This window comes from Nematolebias whitei, chromosome 8 (assembly GCF_014905685.2).
Source record: "Nematolebias whitei isolate Nwh7 chromosome 8, NemWhi1, whole genome shotgun sequence".
Taxonomy (NCBI): Eukaryota; Metazoa; Chordata; class Actinopteri; order Cyprinodontiformes; family Rivulidae; genus Nematolebias; species Nematolebias whitei.
The window spans coordinates 6,643,049-6,657,798 of record NC_056505.1 but is presented as its reverse complement, the minus strand read 5'-3'; the positions used below and the strand labels follow the sequence as shown (position 1 = coordinate 6,657,798).

At 40.1% G+C, this 14,750-nt stretch overlaps 2 protein-coding genes across 2 annotated transcripts; both read right to left on the bottom strand.

Annotated features, from left to right (window-relative positions):
- Window positions 1-645: 645 nt before the first annotated feature.
- On the bottom strand, window positions 646-9,281 carry ckap2l (cytoskeleton associated protein 2-like). The gene is made up of 9 exons (XM_037680190.1): window positions 9,242-9,281; window positions 7,852-7,918; window positions 7,718-7,769; window positions 5,521-6,686; window positions 5,216-5,411; window positions 4,318-4,476; window positions 2,578-2,638; window positions 2,261-2,405; window positions 646-955 (listed from the first exon to the last, which is right to left on the bottom strand). The coding sequence occupies exons 1-9, from the start codon at window positions 9,279-9,281 to the stop codon at window positions 646-648; spliced, it is 2,196 nt and encodes a 731-aa protein (XP_037536118.1).
- Window positions 9,282-10,527: 1,246 nt separating this feature from the next.
- Window positions 10,528-12,540, bottom strand: il1b (interleukin 1, beta). Its single transcript, XM_037680189.1, has 4 exons — window positions 12,324-12,540; window positions 11,827-11,988; window positions 11,180-11,313; window positions 10,528-10,749 (listed from the first exon to the last, which is right to left on the bottom strand). Exons 1-4 carry the CDS (start codon window positions 12,538-12,540, stop codon window positions 10,528-10,530), a joined length of 735 nt encoding a protein of 244 aa, XP_037536117.1.
- Between the last annotated feature and the right edge of the window lie 2,210 nt (window positions 12,541-14,750).

Below are 14,750 nucleotides of genomic sequence, written 5' to 3'. Positions count from 1 at the left end.
AAAAGGCTTCCGTTACACAAAATACCTGTTTATTTGAGTAAAAGTTGTTCGTGTCTGTGCGTGTGTGTGTCATCATTAAACTGGGATTACACAACATTAGAAAATAAAACGTGATGTTCAGATCATTATGTACATTTCAGAACAATAACAGAATTATTTCTTTTTAAATATCCTCTCTGAGAGCCGAGTGCAAGTTTTAAACACGGTTCGCTTTTATGTCGGACAATTTAAACCGATACGTGGATGTTCCAAAACACGATGAAACTATTTGTTACATCAAGTTCGACTAGAAACTGTGGTTTCTGTAGTTTAGTTAGAACTCCCTCTTATCTAAAACTGTACATAGACAGCTGTGTCTGTATGAGAAATAATAATTAATTAATTAGCACGTGTATAAGTTGGAAAAAAAAAAAAAAAGAGGTGTACTTTTACTTTTTACACAGCACTATTCAAACAAAACACAGCAAACAAATACAGCTAATAACTTTTCATAAAGCAGGATGGAGAAAGTTAAAACAATTAAAAAAAAAAGCCCAAAAATCAATTTTCTTTTTAAAGACCTGACAATTCCAAAGTATGTAAATTCATAAAACTTTATTGTTGTTTTGTAAGTTAAGAATAACAGAGTAGAAGAAGAAATTGAGATTAAATACTGTCATCACAAACGAGCCGGACAGAAACTTTGTCCCCGAGCGCCTCGTTCTCTCTGTAAACGTACATCAGCGTGTCGTCAGCGGGCGAGACGTCCTCCCCGCTCTTTCGCTCATCACTCGCTTCCTTCTCCTCCTCAGCGATGAGGTCACTGTACGAGGCGACGCAGATGTCGTGATCCTGGAGGGACGGCGGGTATCGGAGCGAGGCCCGTTCGATTCGTGCCGACCGTCGAACTGGAGTGAAGAAGCGGACTTCCTGGCCGTTGACTCGTACTGGTACTCTCTGCTGAGTCGGAGGACCGCTGAGGGACAAACGAAGCTCAGCTTTATTGATTGTAACATTTTAGACAGAGATAGATACTTTATTAATCCACGGGGGGAAAATTGCAGCATCCAGTAGCATGTTCTAATTATATATCATTTTTATTATATATATTATAATATACATTATATTATTATATATAATTATTATGTGGTAATTATTATAATTATATGTGGTGTGTATGACAAATAAAGAACCTTGAAAAATGATATATAATCTTAAAGATTAAGAGCATGTTAGGATTTTTTTATTGTCTCCAAACCCCATGTGCCATTTTAATCACTTTTTATTTTCTGTCCAAACTGGTCTCACTTGTAAATGAGTCTTCGAGGCTCAGTGTGATTTATCTGCTTGAATAAAAGGTTGAATGAAAAAAAAATAAAAATAAATATATATATATATATATATACACAGAAAAAAACCCACGAAATAATCGAAAAAAGAAGCAAAATATACACATTTAGAAAAAGGCAATATGCACAAGATGGTAGGGAATACATTCATGATTAACCTATATGTGTGTATATATAAATTTACACACACACACACACATATATATATACACACACACACACACACACACACACACACAACATAGGTAAAATGAGTCTTTGTTAAATCCCACTTAATTGAAGATACGACAAGCAACAGCAGATGGGGCTGTCGTATCACACACACACATACACACAACAGACACACACATATGCACACATACATACCAGTATACACCTAAGCATAAATATACATGTATATACACATGCATATGTAAATAAGCATGTAAATGTTTTGTCACCAGTTGTCAGATGTTTCCCTCTTCCTCTGCCAACGAGTGTCTGTAAACACTTTCTCACCCCCTTCACTTTATAGCAGAGACCCTTTAAGTCTGGATTCTGGTCCAGGTCGAGCTACAAGTCAGCCCAGGCCTGCAGACGTGTTGCACTGCGTTGTGATGAAACGCTCGGGTAGTTATAGGAGCGTTCAGCGCATGCAGGTGTGTCTACGTTCATTCATGCCACACCTCACTGAACACTCTGCTCATAATAATGAAGAACGCTGCGTCGAACTTCATTTAAAGTCAAACTTCCAGGTAGAAAGCCAGAACCGCCATGACGGGTGGACTCGCCACGCTCTGTCAAATTCCGCTTTATTTCGCGAAAATGCAAGATCTGATCATTCTAAGACGTGTAATTATATAAAGTGTTGTCTTCCTGTCAGGTGATAAATGACGCAAAGGACAAGAACACACAAACCTGCGCTGAAGTGAGTCATGAAGACTGAAACGTACCCAGGAGTCAAGGTGATCTTGTACTTGATTACCGAGGAGCCTCCTCTCTCTCCGTTAATGAGCGCTCTGACAGGTTTAGGGGTCATCAGGGGGTCGTTAACACCATCTGGAGCCTTTTCAGACGTTGCTCCTTGTTTTTCATCCCCTCCAACAATAAATGAATAAATACAAATATTCATAGACTTATACAGGTTTCTCAGTTTGTTTGAATAAAACAACAGTTAAATAAAATAGCATTGGTTTGACCACTTCAAGAGTCAAATATAAAAGTTGAATTTAAAAATCTCTCTTTACAGCTTCATCTGGATGACATGTACCTCGGCTCTCGTCTCTTTTCTTCAGAATGTCAAACACCACTGTTCGCAGCTCATCTACAGGCTGAGAGAAACGACAGCAACAAGAAGTTAGCACAGATATGTTTTTTTTTTTTTTAACTTGCAGAAAATGCTGTAGTGGTTTCTCTGGAAGTCTCCGATCTGAACTTTGCTCTGCTGTAACATCAACAGGTTTTAAAAAGCCAATTTTCTGCTGGTTAGACCTACATGTTTATTTAGAGGACACAATGAACATGTTTATTATTTCTGTATGCATTTTTTTATGTGATCCTGCACGTTTTATTGAGATTTGATCTATTTTTATCATTTATATCTGCTCAGTTTCCAAGCGAGTCCTTCAGTTGTTGACGTCTTGCATGAATAAACTTAACTCAACTCGATAAGAGTTCCCATGAAATAACATCTGAGAGGCTGTTTATTTAAGAGTGACTGAGCCGTGTCAAGTTATGTGTACACCGGTAGTTAAAACATAAAGGCGTCAAACACCTTTGTTAACTAAGAGTAAAGAATTTCTGTTAAACTGTTTAACGATTGGACTCGTGATGATAAACCAAACCCTCCATCTTTGTCCAAATGACATTAAGACTCTTTCAGACATGCAACAGTTTACATGAATCTGACAGGTAACTAAAGTCGAACAAACTCACACGGATGAGTCAGTTTAGGAGTTTCAGTCAGCAGCAACTGATGGTTTGCTTTGCAAAAACAGAGCAGTGAAAGGTTATTTTATTTTAGAGAGAATAACCATTTCTACTGATTCACGGCTGTAATATTTAATGTTGAATTTAACCCTGGACCCAGGCCTGTGGGGAGGGACTCGTTGATGAGCGCCTGCTGCCTGGTGACAGGTCCTCTACCCATGGAGCTCTGTCGAGTTCAACCGAAATGAATTACACGCATTAGCCTCCCTTTGGGCCCGTCAGCTGCAAGCGGGTCCATATGGGTCAGGTGCAAAGTGCTATGGTAGGCAGCTGAAGGCGGGCGTGTTCTGACCCTGGCTTGGGACATGGAATGACCTGCCTGGTGTGGAAGGAGCCTGAGCTTGTGCGTGAGGTTGAGAGATACTGACTAGATATAGTCGGACTCAACTCAATGCAATCCAGAACCATCTTCCTTAAGAAGGAGTTGGACCTTGTTCAACTCTGGAGCTGATCCTGGTGAGAGGCGCCGGGCTAGTGTGGGTCTATAACCCAGCATTTTGGGTCCTTAGCAGGTCTGCTGAAACATGTTCCAGTTGGTAACGCTATGCTGGACTGGTACTTTAATACCTGCATGGGTAGTGAGAGTAGGGGGTGCTATAGGAGTATGGAATTGGGGGTCTGTTGCTACAGCCCATTAAGTCCCCAGACAAATGGTGCAAGAGTTTGGTTTGCAATGCCTGCAGTAAGTCGGACCGCTTCAGGGTGAGAGTCCTGTTGGTGCCACTGTGACGTGATCTTCAGCTTATTGGAGCGGTTCGCATCAAAGTACGAAGCAGCTGGCATGAGGATTAGCGTCTACAAATCTGAGGCCATGGTGCTCAGACAGAAAAACGTAGACTGCCATGTCCGGTTTGGGATAGTGGCGCTGCCTCAAGTGGAGGAGTTTGAGTGTTTCGGGGTTTTGTTCAGGGAAGAACGAGTTGTGAGATCCACAGGCAGATCAGTGCAACTCGTGCCTTTGTGAACTTCACAAAATCAAACCAAAAAACTTTTCAGATTCTGAACAGAATGAATGTTTCACCTCCAACACAACACGAACGGCCTCTTCAAACATGGGCAGGACATCCAGGTTTCCTTCTTGCTCCATCACACGAACCTTACAGATCCAGTATTTGGCAAACTTCTGAGACACCGGTGGCAACCGAGAGATGATCTGTTTCACCTGGTCTGGAGGGCAGCCCTGTGGATGTGAGACAAACACCGAAATTAAAGACCAAGGGAAACTTAACAAGGACTTTGCTGCGTCGTCAAACAGTTGAAGAACTTCACCCACAACAAACAGGTGCCTCTCAGTAAGTTAGAATATCTGGGATGCTGCAACAACTCTAATCTGCCTGACGGCTTCACTGGCCAGATACTCAAAGGATTAACTTTTTAATTTAAATTACCGAATTACTCGGGCTGCTGTTTAATATGCTGAATTATTTTACACTAATAGTGTTTAGCGTACATCTTAGATCTTTTAGCATATTGTTTAGCGTATATCTTAGATCCTTGTATATGGTTTCTTTTTATACTTTAAATTTTAGCTATTTTTGGGTGTAACTGGGACCTTGAGTACACAGATTCGTTCCACCTCATGTACCACATGTGATGCAAATGACAATAAAGAACCTTGAACTTGAAATAAATGCACTTTTCAACAACATTCTAATTAGTGAGATGCACCTGTAAGGACTAAGTGTTGCTCTTTCTGAAGCTCCTAATTTGTTTTTCATGTATCTTTTTTAAACAAATGCAAAGCTATGACCTCCTTCAACAAGCAAGAGGTCAGAAACTGGTTTCACCAACTCAGCAGAGTCCAATAACCCAATATGAAATACATTTTCCATTCCAAACAAATTAGCGTGCCACTGATCTAAAAGCCCCCCCCCCCCCCAAATAAAACACCCAGCGTGGTACATTTATAGTTGAAGTACCTCAGCAAGCAGTTTGATGCAGTCAGCGAGGGACTTGTCCACAGCATAGATGAGTGAACGGGCCTCATCTTCTGTCTTCATGGAGGCCCAGAAAGGATGGGGTACAGACACAGTACACCTGACTGGAGTTTTCACCTGCATCGGAGGACGTTTGTAAGAAATTCCTTTTGTTTCTCGCCATTCCTTAAGTTTTTTCCTGGATATCAGATACCAAAATACCTGTTAGTTAAATTTAAAGACATTGTTTACCCATCAGCCTGCTAAATGATAAGTAATGTTTAATTACAACGAAACGTTCTTCTTACAGTCTTTCCTCCTGGGCAGATGTTGTCTTCTTTCCCTCAGTCTGAGGAACGACCTTGGCGGTAACCTTGGGTGTCTTCATGCCTGTGGCCCGGCCTGTGATGCTGATGGTTCTGGAGGGCTGTGGTGCAGTCTGGGACATCACTGGAGCGAATGCACGCTTTGTAGGTGCTTGTGGTGGAAGGATTTTTGCAGAACTTGTCTCTTTCTTGCCAAGTGCTTCTTTATTCGTCTTGGTTTTCCCTGCGAGCTCAGTCACAGCAGCCTGTTTAAACCTGCTGCCAGATGTGGAACTAAATCTGTTCGACCTCGAGGATGTTTGGGGAGCAGCGCCAGATGTTACCTTCACGGACCTGTTTGCAGACTGACCAGTTGATTTACTGGTTAATGCCTTCCCTTCAGGCTTTACAGTTGGTGCGTTGCACTTGACGTAGGTAGAGGTGACCCTCAGTCCATCTGAAAACGGACCCTTACGAGCTGGCAGAGCACGTTTATCCAGAGGAGGTTTAGGTTTGTTCTGAGCTTGAATTTTACCTCCAACTCTCGAATTTAAAGAAACCTCCCCAGTAGAGCTCTGGGGAACAGAGGCTGACGACCTGCTGCTGAACTGCACCTTCTTAGCAACAACAGAAGCAGTATAGACGGTTTTACGCACGGTGGCATGTGACATCTCTGATTTTGTGTTCCTCGGCTGGATTACTGCAGGTGTGAGTCCAGTTTTGGTTTTGACAAGTGGGCCCATACTGACCCGACTATCAGCCATTTGTGTTGTGGCACAGATTGAGCTAAGGCTAGATTTGGAATTTGATTTTGCTCCAACTGTATAAGCTGCATTTGAAGAGGTTTTGCCTGAAGTTTGACCTCTTGTGCTTGTTGAGCTTTTCAGGGTGCTGGCTGCAGTCACGTTGGGTTTGGAAGCCACCACAGTGTACGTTTTTGTGAGTAATGGGTGTTGATTACGTCGAGGCTGCGTTGAGGCACTGCTAGCAGATGGACGAACAGCATTCTCCTTTCCTTTTAGCGTGCCGCCTCTTACATTTACTGTATTAAAGACACCAAATGTTTTTCTGAGAGGGTCTTGACTGGATGGAGCGGTCAAAGGTTGACTTTTTGAGCCTTTATATTTGATTTTGTCAGCCGAGGGTTTGTTTTCTTTTCCAGTAGCAACCTGTAAAAAACAAAAATGATAAAAACTGTAAAAATCTGGCCTTTGCCAAGCATATATGAAATGATCCAATCTAACCATAGCGTAAAAAAAAAACACACAACAAATTCCACCAGGTTATTATTTAAGAAAAACAAAATGAAAAATGTTTGGAGTTCATCATTCAGACAGATTATGTCAGACGATGAAATACTCAGAGAAATTGCAACAACCTAAGTGCTCCATCTCAGAATGTACAGGTCTAAATGCTGTAGCAGGTTGAAGGTCATGACGGGACATTTAGAACAAGAATGAGCTTAAGGATCACTAGAAAAAGCCTCCTCTTTAAAATAAACATGGCAGCACAACTTTTGAAAACATTTGCAAAATTTCACCCAAATAAACCACAAAATTTCTGAAACAATGTCCTTTGGGTCCCTGTGATGGACTTGCGATCTGTCCGGGGTGTACCTCTCACACAGTGATGGCTGGATATGGGCACCAGTGACCCCCGCGACCCGAAAAGGAAAAAGAGGGCAAAGGTAACAGAAGAACGTATGTCCTTTCGGCAGATGAGACCAAAGTCGTTTACCCATCATGCATAGTTCAACGTTTAGCAAAAACCAAGCACAGCACATCAGCTCAAACACATAATGCTAAATATTGAGCACAGTGGTGGAGGGGTCGTGATATGGGCTTGCAATAATTGCTCTGACCATGAACCCTCTGTAGACTAAAGGATTTTAGAGTCAAATGTGAGGTCATCTGTCCAGAAGTTGAAGCCTGGACCAAACTGGGACATAACTCAACAGGACAAAGAGCTTCAGTTAATAAAACAGCAGCAAATCTTTAACAGAAGGTGTTGCAATGATCCAATCAAACATGATAAGTATGAAACTAGAGAATAACTGTGTGAAACAGTGATCAAATTTAATTTTTTTTAACTATCAACACTTCTCAGTGACTCACGGCATGTATACACACACACACACACACCCACGCACACACGCACACACGCACACACACACGCACACACACACGCACACACACGCTACCTTTAGTGAAGACTTAGGTTTTGGACCCAGACAGTCTTGATGGAGAGATGGCCTAAAGAAAAAAACAACAACATTGTTTAAATTGCCTTAGGTATAAAATCAACAGGTGACAGATCATTTGATTGATTTCTTACGTCACAGCGGGTGGTTTCAGTTTTCCCTTTGCTGCCAAATATTCCATCAGCTTCTGTTTACGCAGCTCTGTGACAGAAAGTTACGCAGGAATTCAGTGGTGGTAGGATGAATGAGCTTTCAATACTTTACTGTAAATTTAAAAGGAAAGATTCATACTATCTAAACTGAACAACTCAATACGTGTGTCTGCGTATAAACATTTATACCGTGCAGACTGGTGACATATTAAAGGAAAAAAAAAAAACAAGAATCATCAAATGTAGCGTTAACTTCAGAATAAGAAGGAAAGAATTACAGTTTCTTCAGAATATATTCTCTACTTTGGTAGGGAGTGTGGCGCTTGTGGGACTCCAGTTTGTTTGTGACTGAAGACTGAAGAAGTCCTTCGGATGAAATGTTTCAGAAAAAAAAAAGAAGAAACCGTCCAGATGACCTGACTGAACATTGTTGGATTTGTACCTGGATTATTGAGCATGAACTTTGGTGTCTGCAATTAGTGTTTTTCTAAAAGGTCTAGGACACATATTACATATCACTCAAGGCCCGGGGGCCAGATGTGGCCCTCGTTGACATCTTATCTGGCCCCCAGGATGATATGTTAAACGTAAAGTACTTTTTTCACTTTATTTTTTTCAGTAATCTTTGATTATGATGTCAAAAGTGCAACAGAAAACGTGAAATGAGACCAATCACTCTTTTTGAGGAACCTTCAACCAAGAAAAGATGTTGGGTATCTAACTTAAGTTAATGTAGATTCTGCAACCGGCCCTTAGTTTGAAAAAGGTTTTAATTTAGGCTCCCTTTAAGTGAGTTTGACACCACTGGTCTAGGAGATCTGGCAACTGGGCTGTCACAAATACAAAAACTCATCTAATAGCTAATACTTATTTGCCATTCAAATTATTGCGATCAATTATGTAATTGTTTCCATACATTTTATGCCTGTGTTTAATAAAAAGAACATAAATTGAGTAAAAATTCACAAACTCCTTTAACTTGGACAGTCTATTTTATCTTTTTAAATCAGCCTTTTTTTTTTTTTTAAAGCAAATTAAAACACATTTATGAAGTGAAGAACATAAACAGACAGAATTTACATTGTGAGGGGCTAAATGAAAACATCAACAAAACACAAGTAGCTTAATGTTCATTCGGACACTTTTTGGAAGAGAGTAAACTTCTGTTAACGTTAAACCTCTAAAGCCTTTTCTTTAAAGTGCAATCAACAGCCCAAATACCCTAAAACATTTTACTACAAAAGAAGATAGAGTAATGTTTGTGCAAATTAACGTTACGTTAACTAGCCATAGCTAACACAGATTAGCATAACACGGACTTCTTAGTAGCTTCTTTTATAAAGCTTCTACGCAAATTAACAAGTTCGCTGACCTTTTCTGGACAGTATCGGTGCCGATTCAGCCTCCTCCATTTCTATCAAATCAGTTTCTTTTTTCAAAGTTATCCAGATGTTATAAAAACAAATAGTTTTGTTGTAGCGGCAAACAAAATGCTAAACTAGCTTCATGACACCCAAGCTCGTGCATCAGCATTTTGAAACTGCCGGGGACGAGCGTGCGCTGCGAATCCTCTTTTTTGATTGGACGATTCGAATATTTTTTTTTTTTTAAAAGAGGAAAGACCAGTACGCTTGCGCACAAGTCTTGCGTTGATTGGAGCAAAAATGTAAACAAAACGTAGGCACTCAATGAAAACGTCACCTTGTAATTTATCAGTTAAAATCATTGAAAAAAAATAAAAAACGCAAAACTGAGTGAAATGTAAATCATATTTAATTCATTTTTGTTAAAATTGTCACAAATTGATGATAATATTCGCTAGATTCCACGATAAGTTGCTTTGAAAATAAATAAATAAATAGGCTCTAATATGCACAGTAGTTTGCATATTTGCCAAACAATTTGAACTGTGAATGCAATCAATAGTCAAACTTGGAAAAAAATGTCAACCTCAAATGTGACTGAAAGTATTAGAGTAAAATAATTGAAAGAATAAAAATCCCTTCCTCAGAAATAACAGTAAAAATAACAAACATCTATGTTATATCCGGTCTTTTGTTCTGTTTAGGGTACAAATGTGTAAAACTTTTTGAATCATCGTAACTAGGATATTTCTGGTTTCTGGTATTTAACTATATGTGTTTGTTATTCTCTGTATGTAAACTGAACCCTCAGACGCCAGGCGTCCAGCTGGATAGTTGTGGCACATCCTGACAAAGTACACAAGACGCCCAAATTAATTATTTTCAATGCTTTATTTAGGATATTTGCACATTATTTAAATAGTTTTGGTGAGCAAATTTTCTACAAAAAAGTGCACGTCAAAATTGTGCATACAATGTCTTTGAGTATTTAGAAAAGTGCTGTACAAATAAAATGCATTATTATTATTATTAAATATTTAAATAAATATTTTCAAATTCACAACAATCTTCTGAGTCATTTAAAAGAATAAATACATAAAATGTTTACCAGACAGCACAGCGGTATTAACATTTGATAAATCTTGACAAAGTCAAACCATGAAGCATTTTTTCTGTACTTGGTACATACAGTAATGAAATACAATGTAAAACATGAACATGCCATCCTAGCAATAACTAGCTTTTTGGAGTTCTTCGAACTTCAGCCACACGTGGAGGTCAGCACCAGTTGGTTTTAAATTTGACTCTGAATTTTGAAGGTTCTGTACCGAGTGGCGGACTCCTGGCACATTTCCACTGGCTTCTTGTCCGCTGTTGACGTGCTGATGTACCAGTCGGGGAAGTAAGCAGACATGAGAGTGCTGATGTTCAGTCCCGTGTCGTGTTTGTAGAAGAGGAACCGCTGCATCTCACTTTCTGAGCTGATTTTCTCAAGACTGCTTTTGTTCTTCACTTCCTGGGGAATAAAAAGATCAGTGTCAGCAGGTTTTACACTAAAAATAGGAGTTCTTGTTCATGTCAAAAATACTGTAGATTAGATTAGTTTTAATTAAAGCCTTTTAAAACATGATCAGTTTGTGAATATTCTCTTTTTTATTATCTTAAATTTAAAGGTACTCATTGCAAAGTCATGACGAGTGGTTACAAAAATTAAAAATCCAAAAGTAAGAAAGAAAGTCCACACAACTTTTGCTCTCATATCAATGAGAAGTTATCCTTAAAATAAAAATTTGTGATTGGCTGCCAACTACCACATGCTCTTGTTAACCTATAGAAACATCTGACTGAAGGTAAGTAAACAATGGCAACATTTGATTTCATAGTTTGCAATGATTGCCTTTAAAATAAAGAGCTCAGTTTAAGTGAGATCAGTGTCAGAGTTTTACCTCCAGGTACAGAGTCGGTGTGCCATCCTTTTTGCGGCAGGTCAGGTAAAGGTTTGTGTCTTTGATGCCCAGAGTGACGGGCTGGGCCTGGGTGCTGGGTGGAGGGCGCGCGTAAGTCGTCATGTTCAGGAAAACTGCGAAGAGAGGCAAAAATACACGTTTTAGACAAAAGCTATTTGGTGATACTTTTAAAAACACAAAAGGTTTAAAGCACCTGTGTCATTCTTTTTTGTTCCACAAATTAAAAAAGACAAAGATTTAAAAAAAAAAACTTCAACTTTTACTCTAATTACAAAAGTTGAACGTGGACATTGTTTCGATGTGTTGAATTTTAATTATGTAGCTTGACTAAATAAGCTCTCAGACATTTGGTTTCTCTATTGTTTGGTTTTCTAATTACCTCTCAGATCGAAAGCAATGTGTTCAACATAATGGTACTTTTCCCAACTATTTAACTGTCAACAACGGTGTACCACAAGGCTCAATCTTAGGACCCACCATCTTCACAGTCTACATAAGTAATCTAGGTCAGATCACTCCTGATGCATCCTTACATTTCTATGCCAACAACACACTTATTTTATACATAAAGATTGAATAAAAAAAAAGCTGTGTCAACATCTCAGGTGAAAATCTCACTCATTTACTTTTGCGGTTTTCATTGCCTCCGGGCAGCATCACTGCTTGGAGCTCCATGATGTCTTGGATTAGAATCAGACTCCGTTGGTGGGTGTCAGCCACACTGCAGACGTACTCCACACCTCTCCTGAAGTCAGGTGGAGCTGCGAAGGTCTCCAAAATGAGTTTCTCTGAAAGAAAACAAACAAGGCACATTTGGTTATCCACTTTTTTATCTACTATGTTGCTACTTTTGGCTTTAAATCTACCAAATTACTCCTTTATTCTTTTCACTAGTATCGTTTTAGGTAGTGTTCTGTTTCTTTTAGCTTTTAGTTATTGTTCTGCTTCATTTTCAGTAAGTTTCAGCAGCCAGTCAGCATTCTGCATTTACATCATGTCAAAAGAAAATTATTATTTTTTTCTTGTTAGTCTACTATAGTTTGGATTATCTTACTTCCACAGCTGACGTTTAATCTCATGTTGTAAAAGAGTAAAACGTTGGTTTAGTCTTTTCTGTGAATACCTTCTATGATGCTCTCCATCATGATGTTGAGCAGGTTTTCATCCCTGAAGTCGGTGCTCAGCACCATCTCTGGTATGCCGGACTTCAGCCTCTCGATGGCGATGATCAGGTTGGCAACGTGCCTCATGGAGGGAGGCTTATGGGAAATCTCCAGTCCCAGTCCTTTGGGCATCTTCTTAGACCACATCTCGCTCAAGTTGCACATTTCGGATTCCATTTTTTCCCCGGGATAAATAGATCTACAGGAAGACAAAACATTCAGTTTATGATCAAACCAGATTCTACCTGTTGTGCCCTAACTTGTAAAGACTACTTATTAATCCGGTTTCTGCTGAATGACTCAGTCAGTACATCTCTAGATTTCTAAAAATCCTCAAAGCCAAGCTCCAGTTAAAAAGCTGGCGAAGTGTTTACCTGCTGAAGAGGTGAGGAGCTGTTTGAATGTTTGCTGGTTATCGGTTGTTCTGATGTTCTGGCTCTCTCTCTGCAGACCTGCAGTATTTATGAAGCGCCTCGAGGGAATTTTTGCACAGGAAGTGGGCCGGTCTTGTCTCTGATAATGAAACATTGTACTTACACACTGAGGGAGGCGATTGTGAAACAGGGCATCAGGCGCTCTGAAGTTTACAGCAGCGTTTGTGCCGTGCAGGAACCAGAGACCAGTCCAGACACGTAGGAAGCGTCAGAAGCTTAATAACAGGCGGACCACAGAAAATCTGCTCGGAATAGTTCAGTTTTCAGAAATAAAATTAAGCTTTGAAATTATTTTTAGCCACAAATTGATAAATTAGCTCTTCAGGCGTGACCTAATCAACTGTTTCCATCTCAGGAGATGAAGTCATTTTAAAAGTTTGACCAAAATAGTTTGAAACTTTGGCTCAACTGGCGGCGGGCGATATGCATTCCCTCAAGTATGCCTTCAGTTATACAAGGTTTTGGAAAACAGTTCAGTTTTTTAAAACCTTTCTAAAATCTGTATCTTTTGAATCAACTCGTTTTTTTCTTTTTGCTCCAGCAAGATTTGATGCTGACAGCAGCGCCAGGGTCATCGAGGCCCACAGGGAATATCCCGACAGGCTCGGCGCGCCTTTCCTTCCACAGCATTTCCGTTTTTTCTCAGCAATAAATGTTGAAGTTCACCTGGTTGAGTGGAGAGAGAAAAAAGTCGGAGACATTTTCAGGTCTGTCTTCGTCATTCCAGGAATTTCATGAAGTTATGTCAGAGCCGCTCCTGTTCTGTCTCAGAGGCGTGATTCAGGTCTAAACATAAAGTTTCATTTGAAGCTTCCACCTGACGGTTTCAGGAAAGCTCTCACTCAGGAATCCAGATTTTATCTGTAATGTTCTTCTTTGCTTTTCTGAGAACTCTTTGTAACCTGAAAAATGTCTGACCTCAGGGTCGATATTATCAAATTCACACAAACAAAAAATAAAAGTGGAGAAGTTGCCAAAGAACTTGAAATAGGCACAAGGGGAAGGGAAGTCTGAGACTGTCGTCATCGTATGTTCCCATACAACGACACAATCAGTTCTCTGCATTTAACCCATCACACCCAGGTGGAGCAGGGGGCAGCTTGCATCCAGGGAGCAATAGAGGATTATGTGTCAGAGACACCACGACATGTGGGAACGACTGGGAGTCAAACCGTGACTTTCTGGTCCCAAGTCGGCTGCCCTGCCTCTACCCTATCTCGGCCCCAATATGGTAGACCACAATGCATCCCGAAATACTGTGAGCATGCAGAAGATGCATCTACAGAACTTTTAGTATCAAACTGGAAGATCCTTGATTTAGTTTGTGTCCTCATGTTGTCCTAATTGCTTTCTTAACATTATTTTTTTCTTAACATGGATTGTTAGCTGTGTTAACCCCCAAGTTTTGCTTTTAAGTCACTGAATGGACTTGACCCTCTCTACATCTCAGAGCTGCTGCACCCTCACCCGCTCTCGCTCCATCAGACCAACTGACCAGTTTCTTCTGAGAGTCCTCAAAATGAAGCACAAACTCAGGGGGGAAATAAATCACGTACCAACGTCCATTTCATAAATAAAGGATAAAGGAAAGAATAAATAAAGGTTGAATGTAAGAAAGGTTCCTTTTGAAAACTGGGTTTCCACTTCAAAATACAAGACTTGCTGCTGCCATGTAAACCTTGAGAGCTGGATAACTTGAAAAATTAACAATCTGTCTGTCTGTCTGTCTGTCTGTCTGTCTGTCTGTCTGTCTGTCTGTCTGTCTGTCTGTCTGTCTGTCTGTCTATCTATCTATCTATCTATCTATCTATCTATCTATCTATCTATCTATCTATCTATCTATCCATCCATCCATCCATCCATCCATCCATCCATCCATCCATCCATCCATCCATCCATCCATCCATCCCTCCCTCCCTCCCTCCCTCCCTCCCTCCCTCCCTCCCTATCTAT

Excerpts from the sequence above, each read along its gene's own strand:
- ckap2l (XM_037680190.1), bottom strand. The coding sequence starts at position 9,281 with ATGGAGGAGGCTGAATCGGCACCGATACTGTCCAGAAAAG. Across the intron at positions 6,687-7,717 it reads AACCTAAGTCTTCACTAAAG|GTTGCTACTGGAAAAGAAAA; the intron begins GTAGCGTGTGTG and ends TGTTTTTTACAG. Across the intron at positions 5,412-5,520 it reads TCTGCCCAGGAGGAAAGACT|GAAAAAACTTAAGGAATGGC; the intron begins GTAAGAAGAACG and ends TCTGATATCCAG.
- il1b (XM_037680189.1), bottom strand. The coding sequence starts at position 12,540 with ATGGAATCCGAAATGTGCAACTTGAGCGAGATGTGGTCTAAGAAGATG. Across the intron at positions 11,314-11,826 it reads AGGCAATGAAAACCGCAAAA|TTTTCCTGAACATGACGACT; the intron begins GTAAATGAGTGA and ends CTCTCTTCGCAG. Across the intron at positions 10,750-11,179 it reads CACCGACTCTGTACCTGGAG|GAAGTGAAGAACAAAAGCAG; the intron begins GTAAAACTCTGA and ends TTTATTCCCCAG.